Genomic DNA, 23,416 nt, shown 5'->3' with positions numbered 1-23,416 from the left:
AAAAAACAAAGGTAACAGGAATGTTATAGCTAGGAAATAGAATTTAAAAAACCTTAGAAATTCCATAAAAAACAAAGGTTACAGGGATAGTATAGTTAGGTTCTGGTTTTCACTCACAAAACCACAGAAATTCAGCAGTTATAGTTATGTCAAATAACTATTGGGCACTAGGGGGTTGATCTCAGACAGGGGGGTTTGGTGCCAGAAACCCAGATCTGATCGACTTGCAACCAAGGACAAAGAAGAGACCAGAGACTGCGACTTCAGGATCTGCAAACAAGCGAAAAGCTGCACATGTGGCAACTGCCCTGCAAATATACGAATGCGACTCGTCCTCAACCAGAGACTAGTTCCAAAGGATAGAGGAGTCTCCTTGCAAGCTAATGCAACTCCAGGACTCCCTTTAGCTAGACGTACTAAGCCTCCGCAGGCCGCAAGTAAAGCACGCTTACAGAAGCAGTGCATTTCTAGGGTATTTTAAGGTTATTTCCTAACTATCACATCCCTCTAACCTGGGACTGTGAGTGGTTGTGTGGGTACGTAAGTGGGTGTGTGCATAGGTGAGTGTGTAACTGGCTGTGTAGGTCTGTGAGTGGCTGTATGGGTGTGTACATGGGTGTGTGAGTGGGGGTGTGAGTGCCCCTGTTGGTCTATGAGTGGCTGTATGGGTGTGTGAGTGGGTTTGTCAGTGTGTGAGTACATTTGTGAGTGTGTGTGAGTGCATGTAACTGGCTGTGTGGTCTGTGAGTGGGTGTGTGAGTGGTTTTGAGGGTCTCTGAGGGGTTGTGTAAATGTCAGTACAAGTGTATGAGTGCTTGTGTGGTTTCATCAGTGGGTGTATGAGTGGTTCGCTGGATTGCTGAGTGGGTGTGTGAGTGGCTGTATGGGTGTGTGAGTGGTGTTCAGGGTCTGTGAGTGGGTGTGTTTTTTTTTAATTGGCATTTGGATCCGCAGATCCATCGCAGAATCACATGGGGAGGCACTGTGAGCCGCGGCAGATCCTTGCATGCCTAAAAAAGTTATTGGCCTATTTCTTGCCCATGAGGGGTTCCTCACAGACTCCTCCATCAATCCCATGGGTTCAGGATACCTCTAGCCTGACCCCTTATATCCTATTAACACTTTATTCCCCCCCATATCCCTTCAGGAACCATGTCCCGATACCAAAATTGCAGCCACAACTTTTCTTACAGATTGCGGCCAGCCAATCACGGTATTGCGGTGGGGCGTAGATCCACCATGGGATCCATGTCTCTAGATATACAGAAATATTTTTTCTTTATTAACTCCAAAAATATGGAAGAGATGTACACCAAATTACAAAGAGCGCTCTTTCTGGACCAAGATCTAGCTTTCTGACAAATTTGGTGTAATTCTGTTCAGTGGTTTAGGTTGTAGTCGTGTCTAAAATCCCCACGGGAAATTACATTAGGAAAACGTGTTTTAGGACTCCCTCTTTTTCTCAGCCCCTGCCTGACGAATCACACTGAAACTTTCCAGACAGCATCTGAAGTGACTGGCACACTAGTTTTGAAAACTTTGGGAAATGGCACGAATGTTATTAGAAAAACAAAAAATGAATTTATTTTCTATGGAAATTAGGTCCTAACTAGAACTACCTACTGCCAGTAAGGGGGGGGGGGGTCTGCGTGTGTGTGTGTCTCTCTCTCTCTCTCTCCATGGTGCATCTGCTGCTATGACCAATGATACCCTAGACTGCCAACAACTGGTGCTTCTGAAGAAGCCATCTGAAGTGAGGCATGTGTGAACTTGCTTCTCAAAAAATGGGTGCCTTATTACAGACCTTAGGCTAGAGACACACCCATTCTCTGCATTCCTATTACATATATGAACTCTGCCGGACTGTCCACAGGATGAACAATCCTACGGAGTCTATATTGTCAATATAAGCATTGCACATGCACCTTTTTCGAAAAGAATATTGTCCTATGTGGAGAAATTCTTTCCTTATGCCATTACAAAATATAATATTACAGGGACATTTATACTGAATTTGCACACTTATCCCTACTCATTTTTAAAACTAATTGTACCAATAGGGTGGAAAAACCATTGAGAAAACACTTGAAAATCTAAAACATTCTAACTTTGTGGATGTTTACACACTTTCCAATACTCAAACCCTACCCTAATTTGGCAACAACTACATCTCCAAACATTACCCTAAATTTATAATTTCTGGAACTCTGCATTAACAGATGATTTTTCAAAGTTTTAAAATTCCATCTGCATTATATATGTTCGGAGGACAAAGTCTGCCATCTGCTCTGACAGGAAATAACTATGCAGCAATTGAGGGGAAGGTCGGAAAAAAGGGAAAATCCGACAATGTGTGCAATATAAAAACAAAACATGCAAAGGCAATTTTGTCGAAATAGGCTTCAATGAATTAGTTTCTGGAAAAGGTGAATGTCATTTATCTTGGTAATTTCCATGATACAGTTTAGGTGTAATGTTTTTTTTTTTTTTACAATTGATATTCTAAGAATGTTTCCCAAATTCCACATCGAACCAACATGTACCAGAACGAACACAGTTAAAACTAAACAGACTACTGGATCTCCTACGAACAGCGACAGTTAAAATAGTAATCACAGAACGAAATAATCGGCTCGAAAGCACACCCCCACTGGAGCAAGACACTATCGAGAAGAATGTAAACTTCTGGTATGCTATCTCTTTTTCTCTCTACCTTAATTCCTATCCTTTCCCCTTTCACTCTCTCCTTTCCTCTTACTGTGATAGGGGGACAGCCAAGCATATATAATCTGAAACTGCACTACAACTAACACAGCCAGTTTGGGCTGCCACCCTGTAATGACAAAGCGTTGACGGTTTCATGTTATATGTTGTAAAAAAACAATAAAAACTATATAGAAATAAAAAATAAAAAATAAAAAAACCAGACTACTTCCTTTCTCAATCTTTGTTGAGTAAACACTATGCTTAATATATAGGCTTCTTGAAGGCACACCCCCACTGGAGCAAGACACTATCGAGAAGAATGTAAACTTCTGGTATGCTATCTCTTTTTCTCTCTACCTTAATTCCTATCCTTTCCCCTTTCACTCTCTCCTTTCCTCTTACTGTGATAGGGGGACAGCCAAGCATATATAATCTGAAACTGCACTACAACTAACACAGCCAGTTTGGGCTGCCACCCTGTAATGACAAAGCGTTGACGGTTTCATGTTATATGTTGTAAAAAAACAATAAAAACTATATAGAAATAAAAAATAAAAAATAAAAAAACCAGACTACTTCCTTTCTCAATCTTTGTTGAGTAAACACTATGCTTAATATATAGGCTTCTTGAAGGCACACCCCCACTGGAGCAAGACACTATCGAGAAGAATGTAAACTTCTGGTATGCTATCTCTTTTTCTCTCTACCTTAATTCCTATCCTTTCCCCTTTCACTCTCTCCTTTCCTCTTACTGTGATAGGGGGACAGCCAAGCATATATAATCTGAAACTGCACTACAACTAACACAGCCAGTTTGGGCTGCCACCCTGTAATGACAAAGCGTTGACGGTTTCATGTTATATGTTGTAAAAAAACAATAAAAACTATATAGAAATAAAAAATAAAAAATAAAAAAACCAGACTACTTCCTTTCTCAATCTTTGTTGAGTAAACACTATGCTTAATATATAGGCTTCTTGAAGGAAGTCTACAACTTTGAAATTAAAACCTACTTCAGTGTATCTGTAATGCGTGATAATGTGTCAAGTGTCCATTAATGGTTTCTTTAACCCTGGTAACTATTAATACAGACCAAATTAAGGAATTCACACAAGTCAAGATTTGAGGGCATTAGAAAATGGACTTAGTAAAAATCTACTCACTGCATGGCTATCTGAAGAAAAGGGTTTTGATCCAACAGGCATTATATTATGGACGGGTCTAGTGCTGTACTTCGATATCAATCAATTCATTAGTATCTTGAAGGGTCTACAATGTTGAGAAGATGACTACTAACAGGATTCAGCTGCTGCGAATCTGCACCGATTATTCATAAAGCTTGTCAGTGCTAAATTCGTACGTTTGTTTAATATCCTCCTTAACTTTCTTAGTTGGAAAGTCCGCCCCTGAGCACGTTACGTTACAATAGACCTCACCACAAGCTGCACATTATTCTTGGATTGCAAAAAAAATCTGGAGCAGCCATGCAATTTGCTCAGCTAACGAAACACAATTAGGTTCCATTGTGTGTGAAATGAAAGCATTTCTCATTCCCCCCAAAATACATTACCATTTCAATGCATGTGATACAATAGGCCCTTCCGAGCCTGCATTGACATCTCTACCATTGTACCGATGCAGATTGGATCCATTCGCATACAAAAGGTTTAAACATAAGGGGTAAGAATTGACTCGGATTTGTTTTTCTTCCCCCACCACATAGATCAGAATTACTAGCCTACAGAAGGTACTCACACGGACAATGTGCACACCAGAGCCTCCTCGGTCTGCCATACTCAAGGCAACACTGCCCTGGCTGCCAAACAGATCCCTAGAGCTGCCAGAATGAAAGCTGCTGGCTGCAGAGTAATTGGAATTAAAGGACCTAGACAGCATGCTCTGCATAAAGAAGGACAGATTTAACAAAAAGAGGTTAGTTAAGCATGCAAACAACGACAGGACTTGTTATGCAGCAAGGCACAGGCGCAAAATATATCAAGTGCATGCTTGACGTCATGCACACAAGAACACAATGCAAATACATACAATATTGCAGTGAAATATACGGTGCAACTTGGCAGCATGCAATGCGAAATTGTACATATGTACATTCCATGCAAGAAAATGTCACCAACAGGTACAACTGTGTTATGTTTTGCTTGAATGTTGATGTGCGAGCGGAACATTGTGAATGGTGATTGTGGCATAATTGTGGCTGTAACAGTCAGTCGCTTGTGTGCCAGAGAATATTGTGCAATGACTGGAGGCTGTTGTGTGTGCTTGTGAGCAGAGAACTCGCCAACATGCAAGAGTATTTGGTGCGATTGCATGCTCTTACTACAGCATGGAACTACCTGGTGTGTAAGAGTATGTGGGGCAATGGCTCTTACGCGTTGTGTACGTGTGGAAGCCAGAGTATGTAGTACAATGTCTATGATGTGAGTAGTGAGGACAAAAACTCACAAATGTGGTACTACAAGTTCATTGTTGAGCATGTGTTGAAGCCCATTTCATGCTGGTCACTGATCTTTCTTGGTATGGTGATTGCCCATCTTAGGGGTGATAAATGTTGGTATACAACACTGCTGCTGTGCTGATTGTAGTGAAGGTTGGCGGCTATGTGCTTGAATAATGTGAAAAGGATGTCGATTGTGATTGCAGTATGCAATGCTACTATGGTTTTGTGGATGGTTGAGCTGGTGCTCAAGTTGTTATATGTAATTCACATCAATGCTGTATATCTTTCTCCTCATAATAAAAATGGATGTGTTATAGCTACATCCTAAATCATCATTATGAAGGAAGATGTCTCAAATCTATTATCTCTATTTTGTTTTTACTATTCAGCCTGATTGAGTGATATTGCGCTTTTAGAAGTTGTAAGTGATGAATGTGGAATGCGAGAGTCAGTTGGGTCTGCATGATGAACAGATTATTAATTGTTTCTGGTGACGGTTTGCCGCTGTCCTACTTACAACTTCAAACTTCAATACTAGAGCATTCGGGTAATATGCCATAAAAAAAAAGGACCCTACATAAACTGGTGGGTCCTGCTACGTGACTTGAAAAGAACATGACTTATATATAACAAGTAGGTTTCTTTACTATGAAAATGCACTTTGAATTGCATCATTCCACCCTTGACACAATAACCAATAAATCGCACACAGGAGAAAGATTTTAAATCTGGATTCTGGGGCAACTGCAATACGGCCGTTAGAAAGTAACTCCAGTACATTTCATTATGCCAAATATTTAACGGTGGTTTCCTTTACTGTCTGGTTGATGTCACTTTTTAAAAGCCTCTGTTTTGATAGTGAGAACAAAAGCGGTAAGTAGGTGATGCTCCCTAAGTGGTACCAAAGAAGGGTAAAGACAACCCAAGGTGTGCTGCTGGGGTGGTTCTCAACCAAGAGTGTGGAACCTTAGGATGGGCAAAGACAGAAGCAGGATGATCAGAGTCACTACAGATTAATGGACCAAAGATAGTCAAAGAGTGTAACAGTAATGTCAAACATGTTATGCAAAGGTATGGCGTGATTTACATAAAGTGTATTAAATCTATGACACCTTTGAGGTTCAATACCTGCTACAATTTGAACCTCGTCGCGGACAGTCGATGTACCTGTATTGATATCAATAATATTAATCATGAAGGTCCAAATCAGGAATCCTCTGAGGTTAAGGAGATCAGCACTGTCTGGAAGCATCATAGGGATCTGTAATTCATTACTAATTTAGGAAAGGATATATTACATGATTGATCCCTTGCAAAGATTTTGGGGTATCAAGTCAACAAATTTCTGCACTGTGTCAGTATTTTAAAAACCCCAGTGGTTGAAGGGCCACAGAAAACTTACAAGAGTCAATTTTTGCAAATCTTTTAGTCAAAAAGAGAGAAAGCAAAAATAAACTGGAAATCTACATAATGTTACTTTTAAAGTAATCCCTATAATGACCTCTAGGGCAGTAAATCAGTCTACACATACCTAGATCTGCAATTCCACAAAAACTTTAGTTCTATCTCCAAAGGCCTTTCCATGAAGAAAGTAGTGCACACCCTTCGCTGCACAATCTACAATGAAAGACTGGTCCAGCAAACAGAACAAATCAAACTGCTTGATTTGTTAGATACTCTGGGCCTCACAGTAACACCTGTCACTGTACTATACCGCAGCCAGTGATTCTTAAAGAAAAAAACAAAAATACTATTCCCAAACTTCTGCAGGTCGCCTTAATGTCATAGTCAAAGAAAAAAGAAAATGGATTGAGAGAGCACAAGTTTGGGAAAAAATTTATAAGTGCACCATATTTACAAGCACGTAGTTAGTTTAAACATGTTTACACACGAGTGTTTTATATTTAGAAGTGAAATACACAGAGTGTCTTATGTTCAGTAGTGAAATGTATAGAATGTTTAAGTAGAGTAACAATAATCATAACTGTGTGAGATTAATGTAGAAATGTTGGAATGAATATGAAAACCTCACGTTCTCATGTTAAAAGAATCATGTCAGAATTAAATGTAACTCTGAAATCCAGTTAAATGTGTAGGCCTCAGGGCAATTCACAGCAAACCTAAACGTGCTGCTTAAATAATGTGAGATGAGGTTGACGTGGTTCTTCCAAATGTATTATTGAACTTAGGGTTAAAATATATGCTTTATAGATGTGTTATTTTAGAAACGTATGCTAGTTAAGAATGTTGCTGTTTAAATCAAGTTAATGTTTTAAGAGTGCAGGGACCTGCTTCATGTAAATCAAGTAGGCCTGAACTGATAATGTCATATCGTTTGAACTGCCATGTGCTCGTTAGGGAAGAAGTCGAGAGGTGTCCAGCACCGAGCTTTGAGTGTGTTTTACGACCTAAAGATATGGTGGAGTCTGGAATTTGAGGCCCACTGCAGGACGAACTGTATGCAGGTGCGAGGGTCCTAATCAGCTCGAATGAAAGGGACTTTGTTCAGTGGCGCTTGGCGCAGGCCTGTAGGAGTCTCCAGGAATTTCAGGGGGTATCGGCGCACTGGAGAAGAAGCCTGGGAACCAAGGTCAACTTTAACGAGGGTCTTGAAGAGTACCATCATGGAGTTTACCGCGCAAAGATGTACCACGTGAGGGGCGTCCCAAGGGGCGTTCCTATCCGAAATGTGATTTGGTATTAGGGAAAGAGACCCGGGAGGAGAGCAGAGCAGATGATTTTGGGAGCCTACGGAAGCGGATGGGTAGGCAGATAGGCTGATCAGGAGAGACCCATTATCAGAGAAGAGACAAAGAGAAGTGAGTGATCTTCTTAGGAAGTCATCACGGCTGACACTTAGAGGGGTAAAGATCTTGTTAAGTAGGGATGTCACTTAGTATAGTGTAGGGACAGACTAACCTTAATTTTCTTTTCTGTAATGACTTTGAGGTTGCAACTTGTATCCATTTTGGCAACGCGTATGTTATTGGAAGTTGTACTCATTATTCTGTTTTTCAGACTCAGACTATTCAAAAAGTTCATGTTCATAGTGATACCCATTTATCTTCTGAATCTCATTTTGAGAAGTTTGTATCTTCAGTTATCTTTGACTTTATATTAAATCTTTGAAACTTAAATTTTGGTCAGTGGTCATTTAGAGTGGTGTAAGTTCTTAAATTGATTGACTTATTGTTAGATTACCTTTTACTTAATGACAGGTACCAACGATTCAGTCGACTTAGTTTGGGATTTGGTAAGGTAACTAGTAACCAGTAATCCCGCGTTAGCAGTTGGTAGCAGAGTGAGGATGGTTATCTTCTTGAGGAAGGTAATCTAGAGAGGTTAGTTTACCCCAAGGCCCCTAGACGTCGAGAGACGAGCAGCGGAAGAATCGTGTGCCGAAAGGTGCAGACGGTGCGAGAAAAGCAGCAGTATCGGAGGAGAGTGAGTATAAAAAGGGTCATGCGTGAACAGATTGCGGTGTTTTGTGTTGTATTTGTATTGTAAGGTCTTGCGGAGTTGAATGCCTGTAGTGTGAATGAGAGAAGGTTGTGAGCGCGCGCAACCTGGTAAGCTGGTTCCCTGGTAAACGGGTGAACTGGTGAAATCTTAAGTTCAGGCCAGAGCTTAAGTGGTTTTGGGTGTATCGAACATCCAGGGTAGTTGTCGACCATAGTACGGAGGTCACGAGGTACCATTGACCGCCGTGGATCCAAGATAGGGGGAGAGTAAGAGTGAGTGTATGAGTAACGGACGCTGGTCGAAAGTTACTGCGTGTGAGTAACCTATCGGAGAAGGCGATTGTCTGGAAGTAAACGGAAAGACATTTCGCCAAGTTAAGGTGACAACTACAGAGAAAGACTGTGGGCGTACAGTCAAGAAAGGTGATCGCTTGGACGGAAGTAATCATTTTTCAGAGTATGAATGGGACGCGTGCATGACCGAGGAGACGAGCTGAGAAAGGAGGGGAACTGCTGCGAAGGGGGACGGGTGACGTCGGCTAGAGCCGTGCTGTGATTGAGCGGTTGGTGTGACGTTAGCTAGAGCCGCGCTCTGGTTGGGCGGCTAGAGTGACGTCGGAGGAAAGTCGCGTACGGATAGGCCAGTTAGTAAAGAACGGCGCTGAGATTGGTGGATTGTCATCAGGAAGTAAATAAACGCGGAGAAAAGAGAAATCATGAAGTGTTTTAAGTGTTTGAAAGGGATCTTTAAAAGAAAAAGAAGTGAGCATTATTATGGGGAAGAGGCTCTGCCGGAGGGTATGCCAGCTCATTATATGGCAACGAATGTTGGGCTGCATACCATATTATGGATTGGGGCTTGGAATAAGCTTACGGAAGGGAATGAGGAAATGCAGTTCCCGAGGTACGGGACGTTTAAGTTAGAAGTGTTACATCGGCTAAAAGCAAACATGTCCTCATTGAAACCCTCGCCCAGACCAACACAGTTTGAGGCCCTTAATGCATGGATTAGGGCTGCACACGACAGAAATTTGAACAGGCGTCAACAAAGACTGACGCGATCGGTAAGAGCAGTGCGAGATTCTAAATGGGATGAGGAAGCAAAGCGGTGGAGGGTACAGGTTATTGAGGTGGAGAAAATGTATCCGATGAGGGAGGTGGCAGGAGGAGGAGGAAACCTCATGGAAGAAGACGAGGAAAGCGAGTCGGAGGACAATCTGATAAACAGATTGTTAATGGATAGACCGCCTCCGAGAGTGGGGGTGATAGAAGATAGAGGGCTCGCAAGGGAAGATGGGAATGCCATAGAGGGGTATACACCACTCCCTATATCGGAATGGACACCTACCAAAGGTGGGGAGACACCTCAACCTAGCACAGTACAGAGTGTAGTGAGGAGGTTTGTGGTGCAGAAAACGCCAGCCACCGAAAGGGTTGAGTCCTTTGGATTGCCAGACGCTCTTCAAGTGCCTGTTACCATAGGACCTATAGTATCGATCTATAACCCAGAAAGAGATAGAGAGGAAGAACAGAGGCAATTGGATAGAGAAAGGATTGAGATAGAAAGGAGGAATAATGTGACAAATGCATGGAAACAATTGCCAGGATCGGTAACATGGAATACCCCATTAGACACAACTGTCGGTCCCAATTCAGAACAGGGAGGTCCGAGAGGACCAATGGATCTAAGGGGACCGCGGCCAAGACCCTATTCAGAATTAAGAGCTGATTTGAGGGAATGGGACGGGTTCACAGTATCCCCGAGTAACAGGACAAGAACAGAACCAGAATGGGAAACCAGGGGCAATGGGACTGTATCTCATTGTGGGGCCAGCGAAAGCAGTCAGGGCCGGGAAGGCCAAAGTCCAGAGAATAGAGGGGATGCACGTCCTACAAATCAGGGAGAACAGCCGGAACAAAATACTAGGAATGTAGAGTGTGAGGAAATGTCCCGTCTCTGGGGGAAAGGAGGAGATGAAATGGTACGAGCTTTTCAGAATAGGTTTAGGTGCCTTCATCATACACTCGGGGAAGACGTTCAACATTGGAGGAAGGAGAACAGTGACAGGTCCCGCCACGCCTCGAATAATCAGGAATCACAGGGAAGTAGTGAAGAAAGAGGGAGTAATGGAACATCTTACCCTGCATCCCGTGAAACTAGCCAGGATGGGGAGAGAGGGGCTATGAGGCGTGAAGGAGTGTTTCACCACCCACCCCGAGAAGATGGAAAGGCATGGGACCTAGAGAGATGGGAACAGGGGAGGACTCCCTATAACTCACCAGTACCTAAACGTAGATCTCGGAGCTGGGATGGGAGAGATGTGGATGGAGGAGCTAAATTGAGTGTCTTGAAAGCTGAAATTAAGGCAAAGAGGCTCGATGTTACTAGTTTAAAATCAGATGTTGATGAGATAATAGATGGAACATTGCCTTTGGAAAGGATAGAATTGTATGAACAGGATGAGTTATTGTTCATGGCAAAGGATATTACTAGGAAAGCTAGAGCGTTTCATGAGAAACTGACTGATTTGGCAGATAGATATGCCGTGGATTTGTCTAGGACAAGGGCATTGCAGAGTAACCACAGATTACAGTACGCAGACCAAGATCTAGATGAGAAGAGAACTACTGGACTAAAAACACACATAAGAGAGCTGGTATCAGGGATAAGAGTGTGGAGAGAATTGGACAAATGGGAAGAAAGGTGGTCGAAAAAGGGCACAGTTAGACGAAGTGCAAATGTGATGACCCCCGAGGGAAGGGTAATGCATATGGAGGCATTCCTTTTGCGAGAAATATCAAATGGAAATTATGTACATGTGCCCTGGAGTAGAGGAGACTTAGCTGCATTTACCAACTCATTTCCGAAGTTAAGGGACAATCCAGTTGAGTGGTATAAGCAGGTAGAAAGGTTTGTCAAAATCTCGAAAGTATTGTGGATTGATTTGAACACGTTGTTTGACATCGTGGTCCCATCTGATTTGTGGACCCCGTGCAAGACTAGTGTTGAATGGCCAAATACTGAACCAGTGAGGGATGCTCGGACTAATGGACCGTCCGAGATTGTCATGCGAAAATATGAAAGGGTAATAGCATGGCTGAAAGATAAGGTACCACCACAGGATATAGATTGGGTGAAAATAGACCGAACAAGGCAGGAACCCAAGGAGACAGTTCACGAGTTTTATGAGAGATTATTGAAAACATTCAAGCAATACAGTGGACTCGATGTAATGGATCCCAAAGATATAGGGCAGTTTGTGTCAAAGTTTGTCTTGGGGTTGAGACCTGATATTTGTTTGATGATACAGCAATATTTAATCTGTTGGCAGAACAAACCACTAGATGAGATTTTACGTTATGCAAGATACTGTAGCGACGAGATAGATTCTAAAGCCAAGAATCTAAAGGAGAAATTGATGGTGGTGCAAATGCAGTCCGCTGGGAAGGGTGGCCAGCAGAAGCAGGGGATGGGACGAAAACCAAACGGTCAGAACAAAGATAATGAAGAAGGGCAGAGACCTAGGATAGACTTTGCCACTTTAAAGAAAACGACGAAGTGCCATCAGTGTCACCAGGTGGGGCATTGGCGACGCGAGTGTCCCTTTAACCCTGAAAATGGAGAGCTAGAAGTAGAAGAGCAGGTCCAAGAAGTCCCAACTCAAAAGGTGACAGTTCCAGGTAGCAAGGTGGTCAAAGGGGGGACTTCGGCTCCACGGGCCCAGTTCCCACAGCCACCGAAGGTAGCGACAGGGGGAAAGGTCTTTAAACAAATGCCTCTATTCATCGAGGAAGAAAAGTGTTATTACATTGATCCATTGACAGGACAACGTGTGAGCAGTGAAGAGGACTGTACCCTCGGGGCAGTCCTAGAGGTGGATCAAAGAGGGCCATTTGTTGAGGCAGAAGTGGCAGGGTGTCCCACAACGTTCTTGGTGGATACTGGGGCTACCCGATCAACACTGAGATCGGCGGTGGTTCCAGACTTGCCGATGTCAGGGGAAACAATTCAGGTGGTAGGAGTCGCGAACAAAAGAATGACTAGTCCCTTGACAGAACCAGTGTCTGTGAAGATAGGAAACCATATGAACGAACATCAGTTTGTGGTTTGTGACTCGAGTCCGGTATGTCTGTTAGGAAGGGACTTGTTGTGCAAATTGAACTGCACAATATACTGCACCCCGCAAGGAGTGGAGGTACAGACTACCGATGAAGATGCTACTTTTAAGGTGGCCAATTCAAAATCCTGTGTAGAACTATATCCTACTCTGACAGTAGAAGATCTTCCCCAAGACCTACGAGATGCAGTGGCGTCAGAGGTATGGGATTTCACCGGAGAGGAAATAGGATTGATTAAAGGGGTAGAACCGGTAAAAATACTGGTAAAACCAAATGCTGAGTTTCCAAGAACGCCTCAATACAAATTGTCCCAGGAAACGATTGCAGGAATAAAACCTGTGATCGAGTCAATGATACAACAGGGAATACTGAAAGAAATCGTGGGTAGTCCTTGTAACTCCCCGATTATGGGTTTGCAGAAACCTAGTGGGAAATTCAGGATAGTGCAGGATTTGCGAAAAATTAACAATATAGTCGTTTCATGTTGTCCCGTGGTACCGAATCCTTCAGTGATACTGTTTCAAATACCATGTCAAGCAGAATGGTTCACAGTGATAGATCTTTGCCAGGCTTTCTTTTCAATCCCATTGGATGAAGAGAGCAGGTATCTTTTTGCTTTTGAAATGGAAGATCGCGTTTTAACATGGTGTTGAATCCCACAAGGATTCACAGACAGCCCATCCATCTTCAACCAGTTGTTGAAAAAGAATCTCGAAAATCTAGTACTGCCCCAGAACTCGGTTCTGGTCCAATACATAGATGACCTACTTGTTGCGTCAGAGACAGAGGAAGCCTGTAAAGCAGACTCGATTGCCTTATTGAACCATTTAGCTGAAAATGGACATAAGGTATCTCCGAGCAAGTTGCAGTATTGTCTGACAGAAGTACAGTATTTAGGGCACCGGTTAGAGAAAGGAAAACGTAAGGTGTCACCAGAGAGGATTGAGGCGATAATGAAGATGAATGCGCCTACAACACAGAGAGAAGTTAGAATGTTCCTAGGAATGGTGGGTTACTGCCGACAGTGGATAGTTAACTTTTCACTGAAAGCGAAGCCCTTACAGAAACTGACGCACAAGGAGGTGAGTGATCCGGTACCATGGGACGAAGAATGCTTGGTGGCGTTCTTGCAGCTGAGAGACGATTTGTGTCGTGCTCCGGCTCTGGGAATGCCCGATTACGAGAAGTCATTTTCACTCTATTGCTGTGAGAGAGAGGGATGTGCTTTATCAGTCTTGGCACAGACCCACGGAAATGCCCGTAGACCAGTTGCATATTTTTCGGCTACATTAGATCCAGTAGCCGCAGCGTTGCCCGGGTGTCTCAAATCCGTTGCTGCAACGGGTGTCAGCATTGAAAGGAGCGAGAGTATTGAGATGGGACATCCAGTGGTGGTGTATGTACCACATTCAGTTGAATTGCTAATGACCAGGACGAAGACGCAGCATCTGACCAATAGTAGGCTCACGCGCTACGAGCAAGTTATTCTTGCCGCGGAGAACGTGACTCTCAGGAGATGCTCTGTCTTGAATCCTGCTACTTTAATGCCATTACCTACTGTAATAGAAGGCGAAGGATGTGAAGACCACGATTGCCTTGATGTGACTGAACTATGCACGAAACCCAGACCAGATATTGTGGATGAGCCGTTGTCTGACCCCGATGAAATTTATTTTGTTGATGGCTCATGTTTAAGAGACGATACTGGTCGGTTGAGAGCAGCTTATGCTGTTTGTACTATTACTGGAGTTGTGGAAGCTGCTTGCCTGGAAGGAGTACATTCCGCACAGGTAGCAGAAATTATTGCCCTAACTCGTGCCTGCATAGCAGGAAACGGAAAGAGAGTCACCATCTACACGGACAGCCAATATGGTTTCGGTGTGGTTCATGATTTCGGGCAGTTGTGGTCTCAGAGAGGTTACATGACCTCCTCTGGTTCGCCCATTCGAAATGGAGAATTTGTGCGACTGTTGTTAGAAGCATTACAAGGTCCAGTTGACATCGCAATAGTAAAATGTGTAGCACATACTAAGAATACAGATTTTGTGTCACAAGGCAACAGATACGCTGATGAAGTCGCACGTTATTGTGCGGAACAAAATTATTCTTTCTCAAAGGTGGAAATAGAAGGTGCGGAAGAAAGGACAGAATTAAGCATGATGTTAGAGACCGTGGATACCTGGGAAGATTTGAGGGTAATGCAGGAGAATGCACCAGAAACCGAGAAAAAGGCATGGGAAACAGCAGGTTGTGTGCGAAGTGAAATGGATTTTTGGGTTTCAGCAGATGGGAGGGCTGTGTTACCTGAAGAATTAGCAAATCCCATGGCGAGAGAAATACATGGTCCAGTACATCTAGGAAGGGATGCTATGATGAGAGTGTTTAGGCAAATTTGGTATTGCCCTAAATTTAGAATAGCAGCAGAATCAGTATGTAAGCGATGTGTTACCTGCCAACAACTGAACGTAGGCAAACGAACACCAGTCACACTGAGTCACATTGGGAGGTCGGGGGGGCCTTTCAATAGAATGCAACTAGATTTCATCGAAATGCCAAGAGTTAATCGCCTTCGGTATGTGTTGGTGATTGTATGCGTATTTTCCAGATGGGTTGAAGCGTACCCTACACGTAGGTGCGATACACTCACAGTGGCTAAATTGTTGCTCAGGGAGTTGATACCGCGCTTCGGGGTGCCTGCCTCTTTGGAATCGGACAGAGGAAAACATTTTAACAGCGAAATAGTGAAGATGTTGTGCTCCACACTGAATATCGATCAAAAGCTGCATTGTAGTTATCGACCAGAAGCTTCAGGAATTGTGGAACAAGTGAACGGCACTTTGAAGAATAGATTGGCTAAAGTAGTGGCATCCACATCTTTGAGTTGGCCAGATGCTCTTCCTTTAGTGCTCATGAGCATGTGCAGCACCCCTGACAGGAGGACAGGTCTCTCTCCACACGAGATTCTGATGGGGAGGGCCATGAGACTTCCCACAGTTCCAACTGCTGCCCTATTGAATATTACAGATGATCTGATCTTGGATTATTGTAAAGGACTGTCTGACGCCATCCATTCTGTGTCCCTTCAGGTGCATGCGGCTGAAGTTCCAGCATCGAGGAACCTGTGTCATGACCTGAACCCAGGGGACTGGGTGTTGGTTAAAAAACACGTCCGGAAGAACTGCCTAGATGTTCGCTGGCGTGGGCCCTTTCAGGTAATCCTGATAACGAACACCGCGGTGAAGTGCGGGGGGCTGCCAAATTGGATCCATGCATCCCACACTCGAAGAGTTCCAGCACCTCTAGAAGGAACAGCTCCTATCCCAGACGGAAGCCCGGAAGTGGAAGAAGAGTCGCAAGAAGGGATTGAGGCAGCTGAGGGGGTGTCGGAAGAAGTTGGGAACGCATCGGATTCAGAAGAAGAGCGAAGGCAGGACGGCAGTGAGACTGAAGACGCAACTGAAGGAGAGAGCAGCAGTGAATACGAAACAGACACGGATCAGTACCAAAGTGATCAAGAACCGAGTATGAGGACGAGATATAGGAGAACAAGGTGTGAGGCTGCCACTTGGCCGGGAAGAGACAGGAGGCTAAGTTTGAGGTCGGCCCAGGAAGAAACACTTGTTCCTATATCCGAAGACTCGGATCAAGAGGAAGATACCCAAGAGGGAACCGAGGAGGGCCCTAGAAGATCAAGGAGGATGCGAGTGCCTAGTAGAAGATACTCTACTCCTGATTGGACCTACCTCGTTGCAGATGTCGGTGGGGCACAGAACCGGGAGGGTCAGGGAAGTGAACCTGATCAGAACTGACCCAATCATCACTGTACAAATTCTGTTCCTGCTACCGGGGGCGGAGACTGAAAGGTTGCCGACACTCAACATCGTCTATCCTCCTCTCCTAAGCGGAATAAGAAAATTGCTCTTAGAAACAGTTGAATTTCCAGTTTGCTGTTCACGATATCCAATATTAGAGGGAACTCTTCTTCGTTTGGAGATGCTTGAGCGAGTAGTAGAACTTCTCGGAGATCGCATTGTTTTGGACTAACACTTTGTTGTAAAAAGACTTTTGATAGGACTTTGAAAAATTACTGCAAGATAACCTAGCGCCGAGTGGAAGAAGAAAATTGGTAGGGGTTTCCTTTTAGCGGATGGAGAAGGGCTAGGGTTGTCTGTTTTCTACAGGACTTTAAACTGTTTTGCGGAGTAAATTGTCGGCTTCCAAGTGTTCCAAAGAGGGACAATATGTAAAAGAAAGACTTTGTACACAGAGAAGAAGAAGCGAATGCTGGAAGAAAGTCAAGAACTACACTGTTTGAGAACATGGAGGCTGGCAACCCGAACCGCAGGGCAAAATGTATAGTTGGCACATTGTTGGGAGTGGTGATTTCCCTGATAGTTTTAGTGGTTACTGTCTCATACATAGTGGGACACGAGAGAGATGCAACTGCAGTCAAGGAGGTCAAGGGAGTGTCAACACCGAGAACCACTATTGTTAATGATAAGGGAAACATCAATGATAAAGACAAAGCGTTGTTAGATGCAGAAATAAAAAGGTTACACACAGATGAGTCACAGGGAAATTTCAGGTCAAATGCTTATGCTAAATTGCTTTATGAATACGTTGATGTCATGGAGGTGAAGAATTGCTACGTTTGTATGCAATTACCAGCTTCGGTAGAGGAGGGTATCAGATACCATCATCTTCCATTGACATATGGAATCACATGCAGTTTGTTGTTGAGCATATTTTATGGACGAGAAGGATTTGAGTATTATTTCTCGAATTTCGACTCGACATTGCCAGAGGTCCCGAATTTCAAGCATTTGAACAAGTGGGACTACTACAAAAGCGAAGACAGATTACACAAATGGTTTATTCCATGGAAAACGTTAGATACTTCACATGCTCGAAGAAACAATCTGACTTGTCAAGTGTCAGAAATTGAGAAAAAGTTTATAGGGCAGGTAGATACTAGATACAGGAGGCAGAAGATTCTGAAGGCCTCAGGACAATGGGAAACAGATTGGACCAAGGAGGAAAGGGCACATCAAAGAAAGGGTAGTATTGGTCCAATTGCTTTAGATAAGGAGAAACGGGGGAAACTGTGCATCCACAGGAGTTACTCCTATTATGAGAATTTTTATGTAGGTCAAGTCAATTGTGAACATGCCTTTCAACTGGAGTATTACTCTAAGGATTTTTTGAAAGGGATGCAAGCAATTCCAAATGTATATTTTGTATGTGGAAGAAATGCCTATGTGAAGCTACCAGATAATTGGTATGGATCATGCTATCTGGCTGTTGTCTTCCCTAAAATATATCATGTTGAGAATTTAGAAACGACAAAGAAAGAAATACCAACTAGGTGGAAGAGAGGGCTGGGTGCAGCAGAAGTAGTTGGAGATGTACTCGGTCCTGCATTCCCTATCTTAGGACTGATATTGAATGACATTAAGATCAGGAGGTTAGCTACAGTCGTAGATAGGCTATCTGCCAGTACTGCTAGATCATTGATGCTGATAGAAGGTGAGATGCAATCGATTAGGGCAATGGTTCTTCAGAACCGACTTGCTTTAGACGTTCTGTTAGCTAAAGAGGGAGGAGTCTGTAAGGCTTTGAAGGTCCAGGAGTGCTGCACTTACATTCCAGACAATTCAAAACCTCTAGAGAAGTACATACGAAACATCACTGCCATACACTACGAAATCGAGGATCTGACAAAGATAAACGTGTGGGAAAAAGTAGGTCATGGAATGGGTAAAGTTGGAGGTTGGTTTGCAAACTTAGGAAAGGGTATCGTTTGGTACATACTGAAACCCATCATCATAATTGTGATTTGTGTAATCACTTTGTGGGGATTGGTGCGTTTGTATCAGTGGTATAGAGCAAATAGGTTACAGAGAACTATGAGGAAACAGGAGGAAAAGTTGACAGCGATGCAGGACACTCAATACCGGAATCTAAAAGCATTGGAGACAATGAAAAGAGGTGGCACTGCCACGACTTCACTTTGAAGGGTTCTACATTTTGTAATGGTGTCTTGATGGTGATGACCCCTGAAGGTCATCAAAGGGGGGATTGAGAGAGCACAAGTTTGGGAAAAAATGTATAAGTGCACCATATTTACAAGCACGTAGTTAGTTTAAACATGTTTACACACGAGTGTTTTATATTTAGAAGTGAAATACACAGAGTGTCTTATGTTCAGTAGTGAAATGTATAGAATGTTTAAGTAGAGTAACAATAATCATAACTGTGTGAGATTAATGTAGAAATGTTGGAATGAATATGAAAACCTCACGTTCTCATGTTAAAAGAATCATGTCAGAATTAAATGTAACTCTGAAATCCAGTTAAATGTGTAGGCCTCAGGGCAATTCACAGCAAACCTAAACGTGCTGCTTAAATAATGTGAGATGAGGTTGACGTGGTTCTTCCAAATGTATTATTGAACTTAGGGTTAAAATATATGCTTTATAGATGTGTTATTTTAGAAACGTATGCTAGTTAAGAATGTTGCTGTTTAAATCAAGTTAATGTTTTAAGAGTGCAGGGACCTGCTTCATATAAATCAAGTAGGCCTGAACTGATAATGTCATATCGTTTGAACTGCCATGTGCTCGTTAGGGAAGAAGTCGAGAGGTGTCCAGCACCGAGCTTTGAGTGTGTTTTACGACCTAAAGATATGGTGGAGTCTGGAATTTGAGGCCCACTGCAGGACGAACTGTATGCAGGTGCGAGGGTCCTAATCAGCTCGAATGAAAGGGACTTTGTTCAGTGGCGCTTGGCGCAGGCCTGTAGGAGTCTCCAGGAATTTCAGGGGGTATCGGCGCACTGGAGAAGAAGCCTGGGAACCAAGGTCAACTTTAACGAGGGTCTTGAAGAGTACCATCATGGAGTTTACCACGCAAAGATGTACCACGTGAGGGGCGTCCCAAGGGGCGTTCCTATCCGAAATGTGATTTGGTATTAGGGAAAGAGACCCGGGAGGAGAGCAGAGCAGATGATTTTGGGAGCCTAAGGAAGCGGATGGGTAGGCAGATAGGCTGATTAGGAGAGACCCATTATCAGAGAAGAGACAAAGAGAAGTGAGTGATCTTCTTAGGAAGTCATCACGGCTGACACCTAGAGGGGTAAAGATCTTGTTAAGTAGGGATGTCACTTAGTATAGTGTAGGGACAGACTAACCTTAATTTTCTTTTCTGTAATGACTTTGAGGTTGCAACTTGTATCCATTTTGGCAACGCTTATGTTATTGGAAGTTGTACTCATTATTCTGTTTTTCAGACTCAGACTATTCAAAAAGTTCATGTTCATAGTGATACCCATTTATCTTCTGAATCTCATTTTGAGAAGTTTGTATCTTCAGTTATCTTTGACTTTATATTAAATCTTTGAAACTTAAATTTTGGTCAGTGGTCATTTAGAGTGGTGTAAGTTCTTAAATTGATTGACTTATTGTTAGATTACCTTTTACTTAATGACAGGTACCAACGATTCAGTCGACTTAGTTTGGGATTTGGTAAGGTAACTAGTAACCAGTAATCCCGCGTTAGCAGATGACGGGATGTATTTAAATACGAATCCCACAGCACAAATTATACTTTGGTAACACTGACAAACTCATCCATGGCACCACAATGAAGCAGTGACCGATAAACAATTTTATTGTTTTTGGACGAGTGCCTAGTTAATACGTTTCTTATTGATCTGAATTCCCATGTCTTCCCACAACCTACCAAGAACCATTTTAAGGCAAGGGGAGGCAAAACTAACCATTCGAATAGCTCCGTATATGGAACTGGATGTGGGATTTTAGATGCGAGATGGGCCTTGGGAAAAAGCGGCTACAAAGTCGTAGGTGCAAATTGTCCGATGACCCACAACATCCTGCTTGCATGCACCGCTACTACTCTAACAATCCAGCCTTTTCAGTGGATTAGCCTCTGGTGACGAGCACGGACCACCAGCTGTGAATCTACACCAACTGCCTGCTGATCAACAGTTTCTTGAGGTCAGATATATCTTGGGAATGCTCGACAGAATCCCCACCCAGAACCCGAAGCACTTTGACAAAAACTGTTGTAAACTACGTGAAGCAAAAAGGCTTGCAATTTTTATTCCAAATTCAAAGAGAGAGGGAGACTTTACCTAAAAGCTTTAGAAGTATATAACAATGCATTTGGTTGGTTGATAATTCCTAGGTTGTGGATGTTAAGTGGGGGTCACTGCAGTCAACATGGCTGGCCGTGTGGACCCTAAACGCCATGCTTCACCAACTGTGCTTACCTGAATGATGTGGACGATTCTTTGGGTCTCACCTTTGCAAGACCCCCAGCTGGTAAGTGAGGTTTTCTTCTGAATAAAAGTACCTGCAAAGTACAACCCTGGCGTCTGCCATGAAGTTCCACCCTCCAGGTCAGGACTACGAATGGCATCTGAACTTTCTATAGGTGTACGCATGCTCCCTGCTCTAGAAGGGGAATGAAGATACAATACCTAAGGCCACCTGGCCCTCATGACATTAATACACTTCACTCGCTAAGTTTGAACCTCTGTGCTTCAGAACCACTGGAGACACTGGTGCATTTTGACTCTGGGGGTGAAACACAAAGTGGTCTAGCGGTTAGACAGTGCCGATTTGATCTGTTTCAGACCACTGAGCTCCTAACTCCCAATGAGAGGATACTGCACTTGTACAATAATCTGCAGACAAGGGAAAGGCAGAGGTGTGTGATGTATATCCTACCAAAAGAATGACCTGCCCTAACTGACCTGGGAGTTTAATAAAATTGGGCAAAAAAAGGAGGGGGGGCGCAATCCTGACTTGCGACAACGACTGAATCTGAGGCAGCATGAAACTTAGTATCTGTGGTCTAACAGTGCTGGCTTGCATCAGTGCTCTGTTCTACAGGTGAAAGAATAAGTGGGTAATTAACCTGAGTTGGTCTTTCAGCATTGAAAACCTTAAGGTAACAATTGGTTTCTCCTCTGCAGAGGTAGGAAACCAGATTGTTCTTCTGTCTCCTCCAACTCTACCCACTGAAAGGGAACGGATACCTGTGAAAGTCCATTGTATTTAGTAAGCTCATCAGGGGTTGAAGTTCTGGCTGCCTAGGACTCTAAATCTTCAGATTGTAAAACTGGCTGGTGCTCTATCCATGCATGCTCACAAAAGTCAGCCACAACCCACAGTTACTCTTATGAATTTACATTTTTATTTAATGGAAGTTTACAGGATTGGTCATATACTGACTACACATCGCACTTTAAAACATTCTCCTCAGTTATAGGTATGGGAATCACATTTGTTCCAGGTTAAAGACTGTTCCCCAGGATTTTTTGTGCTTTTAGTAATAGGGCATGAAAATTCTAAAAGGATAACCTTTGCAAGATGTGTGCTAGCAGCATGACTAAATGACAATCTGTAGGGTCCAAGGGAAGTCTCTGCCGACTTGAGGTCGAAGGAGTACTTTCTTCTTGGTATCAGAAAACTTTTCAACTTGAGGTGTCTCCCTTATGGCAATCTCTCAAAACTTCTCAACATCAATCAGACATTCTCCATAGTGAATTAAAAAGAGCTTCTATCCGAAGACGATGTTCGTTGGGGCTTGAATGTACTGAGTCATGGAAGTTAATGCAGCATGTGGTCTTTTTTCAATTATTTTTCTCTTCTATTTGTATTCCAATGTGCTTTCAGTATAGGGCTGGGTTATGGTTATTATTACCAGTATAACAGTCTTATGTAAATCAAGTGCGACGTCCTGGATATTATTCTCCCTTTGTGATCAAGATTATGTCTATGAAGGTCTGCGCTGTCTCAGAATCCAACAAATCTGGTTGTACGCTGTGGCCAGATTGTGCTGCACAGGTTCTAGAAACGGCCTGCAATGCAATGCTAGTTTCAGCACCATTATACCGAGGGCCCAACATTTCTTCATCTGCATGAAATATGCAAATGATTGATACCTAAACACATTGAGAAATGACACCTTGTGCAAAACTGTAAGATGTATTGGCACACCGCACCTCACAAAGAGCAACAGAAGAGACGAAAGCAAAAAGGTCTTGCCTATGCGAGAGCTAATGGCTTTGTCAATGTGATTTACCCATCTTGTAGACCAGTGTGGATGCTTTTCAACATGGCTAAAGGTTAGTGGTGTAGTGTAGAGTGGCGCAGATAGGAGTAGAGTGGCGGGGAGTAGCATAGAGGAGAGTAGAGTGGAGTGTCGTGGAGTAGCATAGAGTGGAGTGTCATGGTGTGGAGTGGCGTGGGGTGTCAAGGAGTGGTGTGGAGTAGAGTAGCACTGAGTGGAATAAAGTGTTGTAGGGTGAAGTGTCAGAGTGGAGTGGCATGGGGCGTCACAGAGTGGTGTGGCATGTCATGGAGTGGTGTAGACGAGCATTGAGTGGAATAGAGTGTTGTAGGGTGAAGTGTCAGAGTGGAGTGGCATAGTGTGGAGTAAAGTAGTGTGAAGTGGCGTACAGTGTAGTAATGTGGCGTATAGAGGAGTACAGTGTCATAGCGTAGACTTGTGGTATGGAGTGCCATAAAGTGGAGTGGTGTGGCGTGTCGTAGAGTGGAGTGGAGTGGCACAGTGTTGTATAGAGGAATAGCAGAGAGTTGAAGAGTAGAGTAGAGTGGAGTAGTGTTGTAGAGTGGATTGGCATA

General features: G+C 43.3%; 1 protein-coding gene across 6 annotated transcripts in view; it reads right to left on the bottom strand.

Moving 5' to 3' along the window:
- ERBIN (erbb2 interacting protein) overlaps positions 1-23,416 on the bottom strand; it is a 912,789-nt gene that overhangs the window by 68,987 nt on the left and 820,386 nt on the right. For 4 of the 6 annotated variants that reach the window (XM_078675167.1, XM_078675168.1, XM_078675169.1 and 1 more), the window contains one exon: positions 4,462-4,605. The exons of the other annotated variants lie outside the window; for them this stretch is intronic. In XM_078675167.1, coding sequence (XP_078531293.1) covers positions 4,462-4,605 — 144 coding nt within the window. The remainder of the gene's footprint in view (positions 1-4,461; positions 4,606-23,416) is intronic. 6 annotated transcript variants of the gene reach the window in all.

Source organism: Lissotriton helveticus, chromosome 2_1 (assembly GCF_964261635.1).
Source record: "Lissotriton helveticus chromosome 2_1, aLisHel1.1, whole genome shotgun sequence".
In the NCBI taxonomy this organism is placed as follows: domain Eukaryota; kingdom Metazoa; phylum Chordata; class Amphibia; order Caudata; family Salamandridae; genus Lissotriton; species Lissotriton helveticus.
This window is presented reverse-complemented; position numbering and strand designations above follow the sequence as displayed.